We start from the raw sequence: 13,047 nt of genomic DNA, 5'->3' as shown, positions 1-13,047 counted from the left end.
ACAGGAAGGGTAAAAAAGCATCTTTTAAAAGACAGGCCTCTCAAAATTCAGAGAGGGCACACGACCTCATAAGGAATTGTTTTATTCATAATTTAAAGTCATTCCTATTAATCAGATTCCTTAGGAAGAAGTGGTCCCATCTTATTAATTATTCCAGTCTTAGAAACATACCCCCTAACCACCTAATCTCCGAACTAATTACACTTCAAAGCTTGCTCTTTCACTCAATATTTAAATGTACACTATACTGTACATTTAAGAGGAGTATGGAATGCTCTGGGATGTGAGGCTAGCACATTAACCTGTATACCAGGTACTTAGACTTCCTGCTAATAACCATTAACCACTCATATAGAGAAACAGAAGGAAGGCCTCCCCAAGCTTCCATTAACTCATTAAAAAGTCAATAAACTGTATCTGAATGTATACTTTTTCTAGTCAACTACCCAGCTGTACAAAAGTCTTCTTTCCTCACCTCTATCCAGTTGCTTCTTGTTTCTATTTGCTTCATCAGAATTGATGATGGCTATTCTTCATGCCTTCTATTTAATTGCCTGAGAGAAAAGTCTTGTTCCAATAAGGCTACAGCACTTTCCTATCCATCTGCTGGTCAATCAGTATCAATGGCTGGTGCCAAATGAAGGTCTTCTCTTCTCATCCCTCTTGCAAAGATTCTCCATCTTTCTTCTATTTGCATTATGAGTGGGAGCTCTCCTCTTGATTCTTGACCCATTTTTGGATAGTCCTAATTGTTAGGAATTTTGTCTCCTAAATTGAGCTGAATTTGGTGCAACTTGCACCCAATTCAGGTTTCTGGGGTAATCAATATCTAACTCAATTTCCACATGACAGTCTTTCAAAAGATGATATATTATGGAGGTTATTATAAAATGGATTCTTATAGTGGGTAGAGTGGACTGGAGATTTTTTAGGTCTCTTCTAGCTATAAAATCCTGTGATTCTATACATGCTACACATTGAAAATAGGAGTATAATGAAAAGAATTCTAAACTAAAAGTCCGAAGTGGGTTTAGGCTCTGCAACTAATTTATTGTGTGACCTTACGCAATTCATTTACCTCTGGGAATCAGTTACCTTATCTGTATAATGACCAGATGTATTCCAAGGCTCTTTCTTTATTCTAGTATTCAAGAAATTACAACCTCAAAAAGCTGTCTTTCCATTGGTACAGCTAATTAGATTAACTGTATAATGTTATTTGTTAGGAGATAAGGCCCATATTCTTGCTTGCACAAGAAGCAGATGGGCATACTTAACATACAGTAAAATTGCAATCACCAAGCTTTATTAGGAGAAACCCTATCTTTGGGGGCTAAAGTTTATCCATTAATGCCAAAGACAGCTAGCCAATTTAGAAGTAAAATAGACAGGTGAATTAAGGAAAAAGGATAAGGAGAACAGCCATTTAGAAACCGAGAAAGCCGACACCCTCCAAAGAGGTTTATATTTCTGCTGAATCTGCAGAAACTATCATCTTACCTTTGACTGGAGATTACAGCAGCATTTGCTTCCAGTTCTGCAATAAACATAAAAAAAAAAATAAGAAGACACCCTTTACAGAAGCTGTTGTAACAAGCCACAACCAAAAATACAGATATCTGAAGTCTCTTTCTCCAAGGATATTCATGACAAATGATAGTCATGGCTAGAATTTATACTATACAATGAATATGGGCTGTATGAAACCCAGTCTATTTTTTCAACAATGCTGTAAACAAGACTTCTAAGATCAATACCATTCGACATTAAGGTAACTAAATCTAGAGTTTCACTTTTAAATAGATCCATTAAGTCTAGATTTTATAAATATCAGTATTCAAGTGCTATCTAAGAATTATTCATTTTAATGCTTTTAAGCATTAAATTGAATTAAGTTCCCTTGAATTCTGAAAATCAATTAATCAATACTGTGTAAAACTAGGTTTATAAGGCATAGGATGATTACAGGGTTCTGGTACTTTTTCCACACCCCCCCCCCCTTTTATGTCTGCCATCTTGTGGTCAGTTAAGAAGGTCAGTTGGGCTGGAGCAATTCTTTTTTTTTCTTTTTTTAGTTTTTGCAAGGCAATGGGGTTAAAGTGGATTGGCCAAAGCCACACAGCTAGGTAACTATTAAGTGTCTGAGGCTGGATTTGAACTCAGGTACTCCTGACTTCAGGGCAGGTGCTCTATCCACTGCACCACCTAGCTGCCCCTGGAACAATTCTTGCTGACAGAAACATTCCTCAGAAAAAATATAATTTCATTCCAGGATTTGATAACAGATCACTCATATCAAGAAGGTCTTCTGGAAACATTTTCTATCTCTTTGTTTATATTAACATGACATTGTCAAGTACTGTCACAAAAATTCTAACCAGCATCTCATCACAAAGGATTTCATACTGTCTATACTGTAAAAATAGATTTATCATCTCATTCACTAAATGTATCATGTAATTATATTTAGATTTAGCACAGTGCCTGGCACATAGTAGGAACTTAAAAAATGTTTATCGAATGACTGAAAAACTATAGCTAAGGACCTAGTATTATCTTTCCTATTTTGAGAAAAATTCTTATTAGCCATCAACATAAGTGGACATTTACATACACAACCAAAAAAAAAAAGATCACACAGGAAACTGATTTACAGACTAATGCATTAGGGTATGGTTCTATCTCCAAAATACTCCTATTGAATATGAAACATGAATTTCATATGAATATGAAATATGGAATGGGTCTTTCTTCCTCAGATTAGTCCTTGAAGCACTTTACACTGGACAGTAGCCCACCTCTGCCCTTTAACTCTTGGAATTCTATGCTCCAGATAAGTGGGACCACTGCTGCACTTAAGTCTGTACCCTTGTACATACTATTTTTTATTATTCCCTTCCCCATGTAATCTCTGCTAAAAGCCTACCCATTCTTGAAGACCCAGGTTGAATGTGACCTTCCTCTACCAAGCTAAAATGATATATTTCTCCCATGAATGTTTATAGTACTTCCAGTTTATGTTATAGTTGTGTATGTACTGACTTCCTATAAGACTGAGTATCTCAATTGTCTCTGATTATTCCAGCTCCATGCACAAGACCATGCATGCATTTAATGCAAATCTGAATATAATTTAATTAATAACTTTCAAATTAATTTGATCAACAAGAAATAATATTGAATGCTTAAAGAACTCATACATGGCACAATGGGAGATAGAAATTAATTATATGATTCTCATTCTCAAGCTTAAAATCTAGTTTGATAGAAAAAGAAAATAGAAAAAAATGAAAAATTATACATGAAAAAGCAATCATATGCTACAATTACACAAACAAAAATATGTATGTTTTGTGTCAAGTGAGTGGTATAGGCACTAAGAGCTCTAGGAATCCAGAAGGAAAAAAAAAATTTCAAAGAGGAAAGCAGGATTTATGTGAGTGGTTCTTTCAAGGACAGGTAGTATTTTGATAGGCAGAGAACTGCATGCTTAGGAGAAAGCTAAAAGAACAATCTGGCTGAACAGAAAGTTCAGGAGCCTAAAGTTAGAATGGGTTTTTCATGTTCTACATGAACATGAAAAGTCATCAAACATGTATGGATTTTTTTTGCAAAAGGGAATGACAAATTAAGAAAAATAAGCTAAGATGCATATTATCATAATTACATAACACTATTTTTTTACTCTTAAATTTGAAGGTCTTAGAAATATCCTGTTGTATTGTGTACTAAGAATGACAAAGTAGAGACATTATTTTAAAAAATGGTCTTTTCCAAGTCTGATCTTCAAGCATTTAAAACTTGTTTAAAAAAAGCCCTGACTACTTACACCCTCCTATCTCCCTCTAATCCCCCCACAAACACACCCACATCTAAGCTAGACTAAATAAGCCATGACACAAAAGTCTGTCTTCAATTATTGGTAAAATCAATGGGAAGGCCTGGTTGAAATGATTCAGGCAGGATAAGTTTAGAACTTAGATCCTAACAAACAATTGTGTCCTATGGTATCTGTCAGATCGCCCTGATTTCCTTCTTCTAGAAATATCACTCCAGGATAATTTGCAGTTTCTTAGACTGAAGGGGACAAACAAAAACTTACATACACATGGCTGGAAAGACTTTCATTTACTGGAACTGCTTTACAATTTAATAAGAGACCTGCTATAGAAGTCCTGACTTTAGTCATAATTAATGTGAACACTAACAGCATCTTCATTTTCTATTCTATAACTTCTAGCAAGACCCAAAGTTCCTGGGAATGCTGGATTCATGGGAACATATATGAACAACAAAAGAATACTAATAGTTCTGCTGGTTTACAGGGCATGGACACCTGTGTTCTAGCTGTATGAAAACCAAGAAAAGTTATTAAAAGTCTTCATTATTTTTGCATAGGGAATTGAAAATCTGGTGGCAATGTGGAGGGTGGATTAGGGAAGGGAGATTAAACTGGTTGAGTCCCATTTGAATGCATGTGACATGATGGTGTAAATACTATCCTCTCATAATACTATTCTCTCAGAATCTATGTCCTTGTGACTTGAAAGAATTAAAGTGTTTTTTTGTCAATTAATTACTAGTACATATAGGAAGGCAGGAAAATGAAGGCAAGAACATAGAGAATCATAAGCTTGTCTTTTTATAGTAAAGTTAGTTTCAAAAATGACATATAATAGTTTAAGAGTATCTTTTCTTTTTTTTTTTATTTTTTTTTTTTGCAAGGCAAATGGGGTTAAGTGGCTTGCCCAAGGCCACACAGCTAGGTAATTATTAAGTGTTTGAGACTGGATTTGAACCCAGGTACTCCTGACTCCAGGGCAGGTGCTTTATCCACTGCACCACCTATCTGCCCCAAGAGTATCCTTTCTTGAGCCAATATTATCCCCCAACAAGGTAAAAAAGTGTGAAAATGAAAGTAAAGTCAGCCCCAGTAAGAGGCCTAAAACTAAGTCTATTACCCTCCAGTTCATTCTAGCTGAAAGAGAAGCTTTTCCAAAGTATACTCTACCTGGTCTGTGTGCAGGTCCCTGAGGTGGTACAGCCGGGATCTCCTTCTGGGCCAGATTTGGTGAAGGTGCTAAAATAAGTGAGGAAAGTAGGATGATCTAATTTTCTTGTTCAAAGCAAAATAAAATGTATTGTTGTAGTGTGTAGCTTGATAATAGAACTTTTAAGCAGTCTTTCCTATAATCTTAAATGAAGTCAGGAGGAGGTGAAACAGACTTGAATTCACAAATAAAATCTAAGCCTTATTAAGAAGTTCATCTTTACTGATTGGCAAAGATCAGCACTTGGAAGTGTGTGTATATGTACATACAAGAATGCTAGTTCCCCTTATTTCCTTTGTTTTTTTTTTCAGTTCCCCTTCTTTCTAGGACAGTCATCCCTTTATCACTTTATTTTTTTGTTTTTGGATGTCAGCCTTTCAAAGACACTTTTAGAATCCTGAATAAAGTGTTTGGAAGGAAATCTGATTGCTTCTACAGGATTTATAATCTATTACATATCTTCTGGCAATCCAATTATATTTTGTGCTACTCCCTAATTAGATTATAAGCTTCCAAAGGGTAGGAATCACCCTTATACTCCTCTGTATCCATCATAGTCCCTAGCAGTGCTGGACATGAAATAAGTAAATTTGTATACAAGTTTAATTAAACCAAAATTTTGAGATCATATATTAAAATGAAAAAAAAAATAAAACCAAAAACTTTGGGTATCTATTAGTATACATTATGAAGAATCAGTGCAGGCACCCCTACTTCAAGAATAGGAGCTGTTACTATGAGATGAAGGCACTGAGAAATGCTTATCACACTACTCTTGGGTCAGCTGTCAATAATTACAACCTTGGAAGGGGAGGGTGGATGCAATAATACATGTAAAAGGTAGTGCCAGCAATACACTAACTCTTGAATTTGTGAGATCTCAAGAAGTGGGTCTGAAAAAAAAGACAAGTAGAAGCACCATTTCATGTTTGTCTGGGAAGGGTGATTTGGATTTGAAGATGCAGTTTCTGGGACCCATATTTTAAACCAAATCCCATCGTTGTGTCAGATTTTATTTCCTTATTGGCCTGTTTTATGGTTCCCTAGGATTTTTGTCCATGTGAATGGAACCAGAGTGGAAGAGTATCTTCTAAGAATAACCAAGTGATAGTGGTGGTGTCTAGAAAGACCCCATTAGCTGTGTTTGTCTTCAGATTGCAGAGGAAGACTAGAAGGACCTGAATCTGTTACAATCATTCAAAGAACCATCTGGAATGATAAATTAACTCCAGGCTTGACTGGTATCTCTACTGAGGCATTTCTTTTTTCTCAGCCAGGGTACAAGAAATAGCAGAGATGAAGCTACACTCGACAGTAGAAATTCCACAGTCATATAGATGATATTTTATCCTAATATGATGGTATGATGGACTAGGATTGAACATCAAGCAAATACTTTAATACAAAGATTAGGTGATGATGTTGACAGTTAAGAGTCTTGAAATAAGTTTCATTCTTTCCTAAAAACTACAAATTGATAAATTCCCTTTTTCTTCATTAATGTGGTCAGTCACCATGGATTCTTATCAATGTAATACTTAATTCTAGACTATCAACCTTTTCTACTACAATAATGCTCACTTATCACAAGGAATTACAAAGAAGGTAAAATTAAAGTAAATGCTCGTTAGAAGATATTGCCTAATTTTAAATATTTTTCCAAATCCTTCTGGATAATTTCAGATTCAATTATTTCCCTGTCATTGTTTCAATAACACTATAAAATTCTGAATGCTTTCATGTTTTTCAGCATGTTAATAATATTCTCTGAAGGGCAGAAATGGAAAACAATAGGAGAATCTACTTTAAGCAACATTTGGCTTCCACTTCATTTTTAGGCTTCATATGCATCAGTAGGATGATGTTTGAAAAACAAATATGAAAATCAATTTAAGACAAATATTAGCTGCTTCTTTGACTTAAAAATCTAATTCCCATTATTCATATATAAGAGGGATTTTAAATTGAGTGTCTCTACTTGAAGATAGTCTGCCTGTATAAAATAAGCAGCTTCAGGGAAAGCAAAACCTAATTTTCTTTTGCCCTTCAGGATAAGATACCAGGAGGGTCTTAAATCAACTTCTGTTTCCCTAGTCATGGCCCAAACTTCTTAAATTCACTATTAAATTGCTAACTCACTGCATGAGAAAAACCATACGGCTCAAAGTACATACCCATGTTCTGCAGAAGCTCTGGGTGGGTTCCTGTTTTCTCTTCCACTAGGCCAATTCCAAGCTGTTCAGTCACTATGCCACCATGATTACTTTTAGTATTTGGGGTTGTGGAAGCAAGCTCTGAAATCACTGGGGCATTTACCATGGATGTTGCACTGGCAGGAGAAGCACTGCTCAATAAGCTTGGTGCCACCGGGACTGAGGAAGAAGAAATAGCCATGGTGCTAACACTTGGTGCGCCAGGCCCAGGAGTGCTTATCTTTAGCAGAGTGGGTGCCGGGGGAGTGGTGGCCTTATTGTCCGGTTCTGTGGTTATCTGCTCAGTTCCCACATTACAAAGGGCTGGCATTTCCAGGCCCTGGCCTTCAGCATCTCCATCCACAGAATACTGTTCCTCCCCTTTTTCAAGAGATCCTGTTACCTTCTTGCATGCCTTGGTCAACAAAATCTGACCAATCTTGTCCACTTTCCCTTTGCCCTTACTAGATGAAACTGGGCTTCTTCGGTTGCCAGAGGAACCTGGGCTACTGGTAAGAAGAGGTGAAACCATCACTGCTGATTGTGCAGCTGCTACAGGGCACTGATCTGATGAAACACTAACTTGAGGACTAGGCTCATCTGGACTAAACTCTTTGACTTGCTGGGCAGGGGTTTGTGAAGGAACAGCTGAAGAAGTTGTGGATGGGGGAGAAGGAAGCTGCATGGGTGCTGCCCGGGAGTTAAGAACCAAGGACCTGTTGGTTGGTACGCTCGGGGCAGGACTAGTGGATGGTGCACTAGGAGGAGCAGGAGCAGAAGAAAACTTTATGTTCTGGGGGATGTGTAAAGGGCCAACCACTGCCACAGGCTGTGGCATTAAATTGGAGTTAGAGGTCAGTGGGGCAGTAGGAATTGTACTTGACTGAGATCCTTTCATAACCTGAATTATCGAGGATGAATTTATAAATACAGGTGTAATGAACTGAGGTCGAGCACTGGACTGAGCTGATGATTGCCCTTCAGAAACCATAACTTTGTTTCCCACATTGGGCATTGTGACTACTGTCGACATTAATGTAGGCTGCAGGTGAGATGGCAGAGGTGTTGATGTATTAGAAGAAGTAGTAATGGGGTTTGAAGTTACAAAGACAGTTATCTGGTTTGGTGGCAAAGGAGTAGAGATAGAGGAGCTGACAGGCCTGGACATTATTGGGGGTACATTTGATGTGACACTGGAGTTGACCTCACTCAATTCTTGGTGCATTTGGGTTGAACATGACTCATTATTGTGAGGCAAGTTTAAGGGATTAGAGGCTTCCTTACCAGAAGGTGGATCCTGTAGTGGAGGAATGACAGCTATCTTTTTTAGTTCCTCCCCTGATGACACTGTAGGTGACACTTCAAGATTGGTAAGTCCAGGGGGTTTAATGGTAACATTAGGAGCTCCAGAATTATCCAGAAGTTGACTTAAAGATGTTGGGGCTTCTCTCATAGCAGAAGAGAGCATAGATTTGTTTTCTTCTACTATAGGAAGCTTGCTAGTGTCTAAAGGTTGCATCTCCTTCTTTTGTTGGTCTTCAGAAACCATCATCTTCATTTCTTGGATAGGAATAGCTTTCAGCTCAACATTTGCCTGTTCTTTATTTCCTGGGCCAGTCTGGCAGTCATTATCCTGGGGAACGTTAAGACTCTCTCTGTTCTCATCAGGCATATTAGCCACCACAGCCATAGACACAGCTGGATTTGGTGGATTCAGCATGTTGTTATTAGGAAAATTCCCAGGTACAGGTGTGGGTACAGAAGTAGAACTGGGCAACACATTTCTTTGCAATTCTGCACCCTGCATCAGAGCTGCATTTGTCTGGGATGTCAGAGACAACTTAGGTGTTTTTGAGTTTTGTCTGCCTGGACTTGGTGTAGTTTTCCTACTGGACCCAGGACTAGACCTTCGACTATTGCTTGGACTTGCTCTCTTTGTTCCTCCAGCATTAGCCTGCTTTCCAGAATTAACTACAACAGAATCCAACTTATGAGTTTGTGGAGGAGCAAAGCTTGATGGATTATTAATAGTGAGATTTGAAGGTGCTTGCCCAATGGCCTTCAATGTAGTTGGATTAAGACCTTGCTGATCAAATCCTCTATTCAGATTGGGTCTAGGAGGCAAAGGAATATTAATTTGAGGAGGAAAGAGACCTGCTATAGAAGCATTGAGCCGTTCTGGTGACAAACTTATTTCTGAAGGTTCTGTGCTAGGTGGGCGGTTGTTTGGTGTCTGAGGGTAATAGGGCCTTGGGCTGGCCCTATTAGGTGTTTTAGGCCTAGATGTCTGTGTAGGGGTAGCAACATTTGGAAAATGGTGACCATGAGAGCTAGATAAAGAATTAACTGTTGGTTGCTGTGGGCTTGCACCCTGAGTAGCAGAAAGGGGAGATGGTCCTGGTTTGGGCCCTGCTATCATTAACTGATTTTGAGAAACTACTAAATGTGAAGTCAGATTATTTGAAGCTCCTGATACTGGAGGAACTTCATTTCCACTTGCTTCAGGAAGTGATGTTACTTCTCCCAGAGGAGAATTGGAAGGATTCTGTATATTATCTGAGTATACCATTTTTCTTGTATTATTTCCCAGGGGAGGATTTACTGGCAATGGCATCCTTTGCTTATCAGGAGATGGTGGTACTGAACCAGGACCTTGCAGGCTGACCATTACTGACATGCCACCACTCTGCTGCATGGACATTCTTTGTGCATCTGGGTTTAGGGGACCCCTTGTGGGGTGAACATTTTGGGACACAGGCAGTCTGACTGATTTGGGATCTTGCTGCATCATAAGCATCATCATCATTTGTTGTTGCTGCTGCTGTGACTGTGCCTGAGTAGGGGGTGGTGGTGGGGGCTGTGGTTGAGGTGGCTGTGGTGGTGGCTGCTGTGGAGGTGGCTGCTGGGATGGTGGCACATGCTGCATGAGTTGAGGAGGCATCTGTTGTAGTGGCCTTTGTTCAACTTGTTGAGATGGATAACCTAGAACGAGCCCCCCAAATTAGGGAAGTTAGATTTCCAACAACTTCAGGAATCTGTAAAGCATTTTCATAAACATTCAGTGATACTTCTGAGGAAGGCCACATCGAATTTATACAAACAGCCCAAGCAAAATCTTTTTCCAGGATGTAGTCTTTTGGCATTAGGTATACAAATAGTTTAAGGAAACATAAAGCTTAGAAGAGGACAAAATCACTAGTATTTCTGAACTCCTGGGGAATGAATGAGGTGCTATTGATTCCAGATCCTGAAAACTGTATACAACTATTCATTGAAAAAAGTAAAATCCAGGTGACATTATCTGCCAAAAATGTGTTTTAGGGTGACAATTTCAATCACAATCCATCTAGAACTTCAGTGTCATATAGATGTCAACTGACTTTCACTCTACATAAATATGACGTCATTCCCCCCACTGTAAGAATTAATTTTCTCATGTCTCTCTCTCATGATTTTGTTGACAATTATAGAGCATAGATAGCTTTATAATTTTTAAAATTAAAATTAACATTAAGACCAAAGACATCATTATTTGACCTACTGTACAACAAATGGAAAAGAGATGCTGGAGACATAATCACACAGATCTTCATAAAGGCAAGGCTTAAATAGTTGTCTCATTGCTCACAAAGAAGCTTTACTTGTCATAGTACTGAAAATAAGTACTAAAAAGGATATTGACATCACCAATGAAGGTAAGTGAGGTGGGGGAGAGGGGCATGGGCCTGAGATTCAATTTTTGTGATAGAAATTGTTAGAACTGTACTACTATCAGGCACAGGAAATTAAAAGCTTTGCAGAAGTGTTATGTTTTTTTTTAAAGCCCTTCACAACTGGTAGGTTCCAAATCCTACCAATGAGACCTGATTAAAAAAAATATCCTGCTTAGATATTGGCTTAATTACATACAGCATTAATCAAGTGTTATTTTGAGCCTGATGGATAAGGCTTATCTAAGAAAAAAAAATTGAACAGTTAAATTCATCTGAGCTAAGATTTGTTTGGTACCTAATGATAAGTGTTAGAGAATCTATATTTGGAATGTCTTATTCATGTTTTTTAAAATACAATATAACTTTTCTTTTAAACAAACTGTTCTCCAAGGAAAAATATAATGTTGTTATATATTTCCTTCTTGTCCTTGAGGCATTTCTCTCAAAATAATTAAGGAAGCTCCTTATTAACAAAATCAAGCAAATTATATGATGAATGTAAAGAAATATTTCTCTATGAGGCACAGATTCCACAACATGAATTACTTAATATCAAGCACCAAAGCAGTTATGGTTTCTCCACAAGTTCCTTTGATGCTAGTTCCATAATACAAGTGAGAAAGATTCTCTCTCAATTTCTGCTTCAACAACTGGTACATCTGCCCTGAAACAGCAAATAGAGCACCTATGTAGAGTATATCAGGGAACACTGTAGCATTATCTAGTGGAAATTACAATCCTAGACATAGGTGCTCTGAAAGTCCAGGGATCGGTAGTAGCTAAGGAGTCACAGTGGAAAAGGAGAGTAGACAGATGGTATATGGGAAAGTCCTAAAGATTAGGCAGGAGCATCCAATGCCCTCCTAATATTAGTTACTGCTATGAACAGAGCCTGTATCCCTCTTGGCTCTGTCTCAGGTTGGTGAATAGACATCTTAATGAACCCTACCATTTATAAGTATAGATGATATTTCATCTGATATAGGCCCTATCACATTTCTAGATGCTAGAGTGACATATCTAAGACCAGCACTTCTTTTTGACAACAAGCTTGCCAATATTGAATAGATTTATCATTTATTTCTTGGAAATCCACAGCTTACAATACAAATCAGCATATCTGATCAGATAGTGGGGAAAACTCCTCATTCATACTTTGTTTCTCTGAATATGGCTGGGACTTGAATGTGTACTGTTAGGATTGGGGAGATCCATCCCATTTCAGTCTTCCTTTGGAAGAAGCTGAAAGGTCCAAGTGGAGGTGAGTCCAAAGGTACATGTACCTTCAGACAGACTTTATTATTATTTTAAAGGTTTATTATTCAATAACACAACAAAATGCTCAAACACCACACATGCCAGTATGTTTGGGAAATACACATAGGTCACAATGGACAAAATAGTGTTGCCTCTTCCTTGAGGGGAAGGAAGAACACAGACAAAGACCCCCTTCATATGTAATAGACAAGACAAGTGACATCATTATGCTTTATCACCTGGTGGCCTACTTGCAAAATCTGAGAGTTTAGGGCCTGTGTTGTCCAAGTTAATTCCTTGTTCTCCAGACAGTGATTGTTGGTCAGGGTCCTCAAGGCCAGTTGGACGGGTATCTGGAGTACTGAGTTAAAAAAAAAAAAGAAATAAAAGGAAAGCATTTGAAAGTTAAAAAGCAAGGCTAGTTTGACCTTAAATTAATCTTTTATATAAGTCAACAATTATTGGAATTATAATGCTTAAACAGTTCCTATAATCTGGTAACCATGTGAAATACTGCAGGCCACCATGTTAAAAATCACATTTATTTCAGGTAATTTTTGCTCAACTACAATTTTTATTGTAATGTAATTACCCAGAATAATGCAGGAATGTAATCACCCAGAATCAAAGAATGTTGGAGGTAGAGAGAATGTTCATGGACTTAGAGCTGGAAGAGATCTTAAAGTTAGGTTATTTAGTACAACTCTAAAGTCTCTTCCTACTCTAGTCAATCCTCCCCTTTACTTCTAAAGTGATCTTCCTAAAGCTCAGGTCTGACAATGTCAACTTCCTACTCAATAAACTCAAATGGCTCCCTCTTACCTTAAGGATCAA

General features: G+C 37.8%; 1 protein-coding gene across 7 annotated transcripts in view; it reads right to left on the bottom strand.

Moving 5' to 3' along the window:
• Nucleotides 1-13,047, bottom strand: part of NCOA6 (nuclear receptor coactivator 6) — a 78,871-nt gene that overhangs the window by 8,674 nt on the left and 57,150 nt on the right. For 5 of the 7 annotated variants that reach the window (XM_074212105.1, XM_074212106.1, XM_074212103.1 and 2 more), the window contains 4 exons: nt 12,453-12,574; nt 7,226-10,225; nt 5,012-5,080; nt 1,501-1,537 (listed from right to left, as the gene is read on the bottom strand). In XM_074212105.1, coding sequence (XP_074068206.1) covers nt 1,501-1,537; nt 5,012-5,080; nt 7,226-10,225; nt 12,453-12,574 — 3,228 coding nt within the window. The remainder of the gene's footprint in view (nt 1-1,500; nt 1,538-5,011; nt 5,081-7,225; nt 10,226-12,452; nt 12,575-13,047) is intronic. The other 2 variants (XM_074212108.1, XM_074212109.1) reach the window with 2 other exon arrangements.

This window comes from Macrotis lagotis, chromosome 1, assembly GCF_037893015.1.
Source record: "Macrotis lagotis isolate mMagLag1 chromosome 1, bilby.v1.9.chrom.fasta, whole genome shotgun sequence".
In the NCBI taxonomy this organism is placed as follows: domain Eukaryota; kingdom Metazoa; phylum Chordata; class Mammalia; order Peramelemorphia; family Peramelidae; genus Macrotis; species Macrotis lagotis.
The sequence above is the reverse complement of the archived record's forward strand: the minus strand, read 5'-3'. Positions and strand labels throughout refer to the sequence as shown.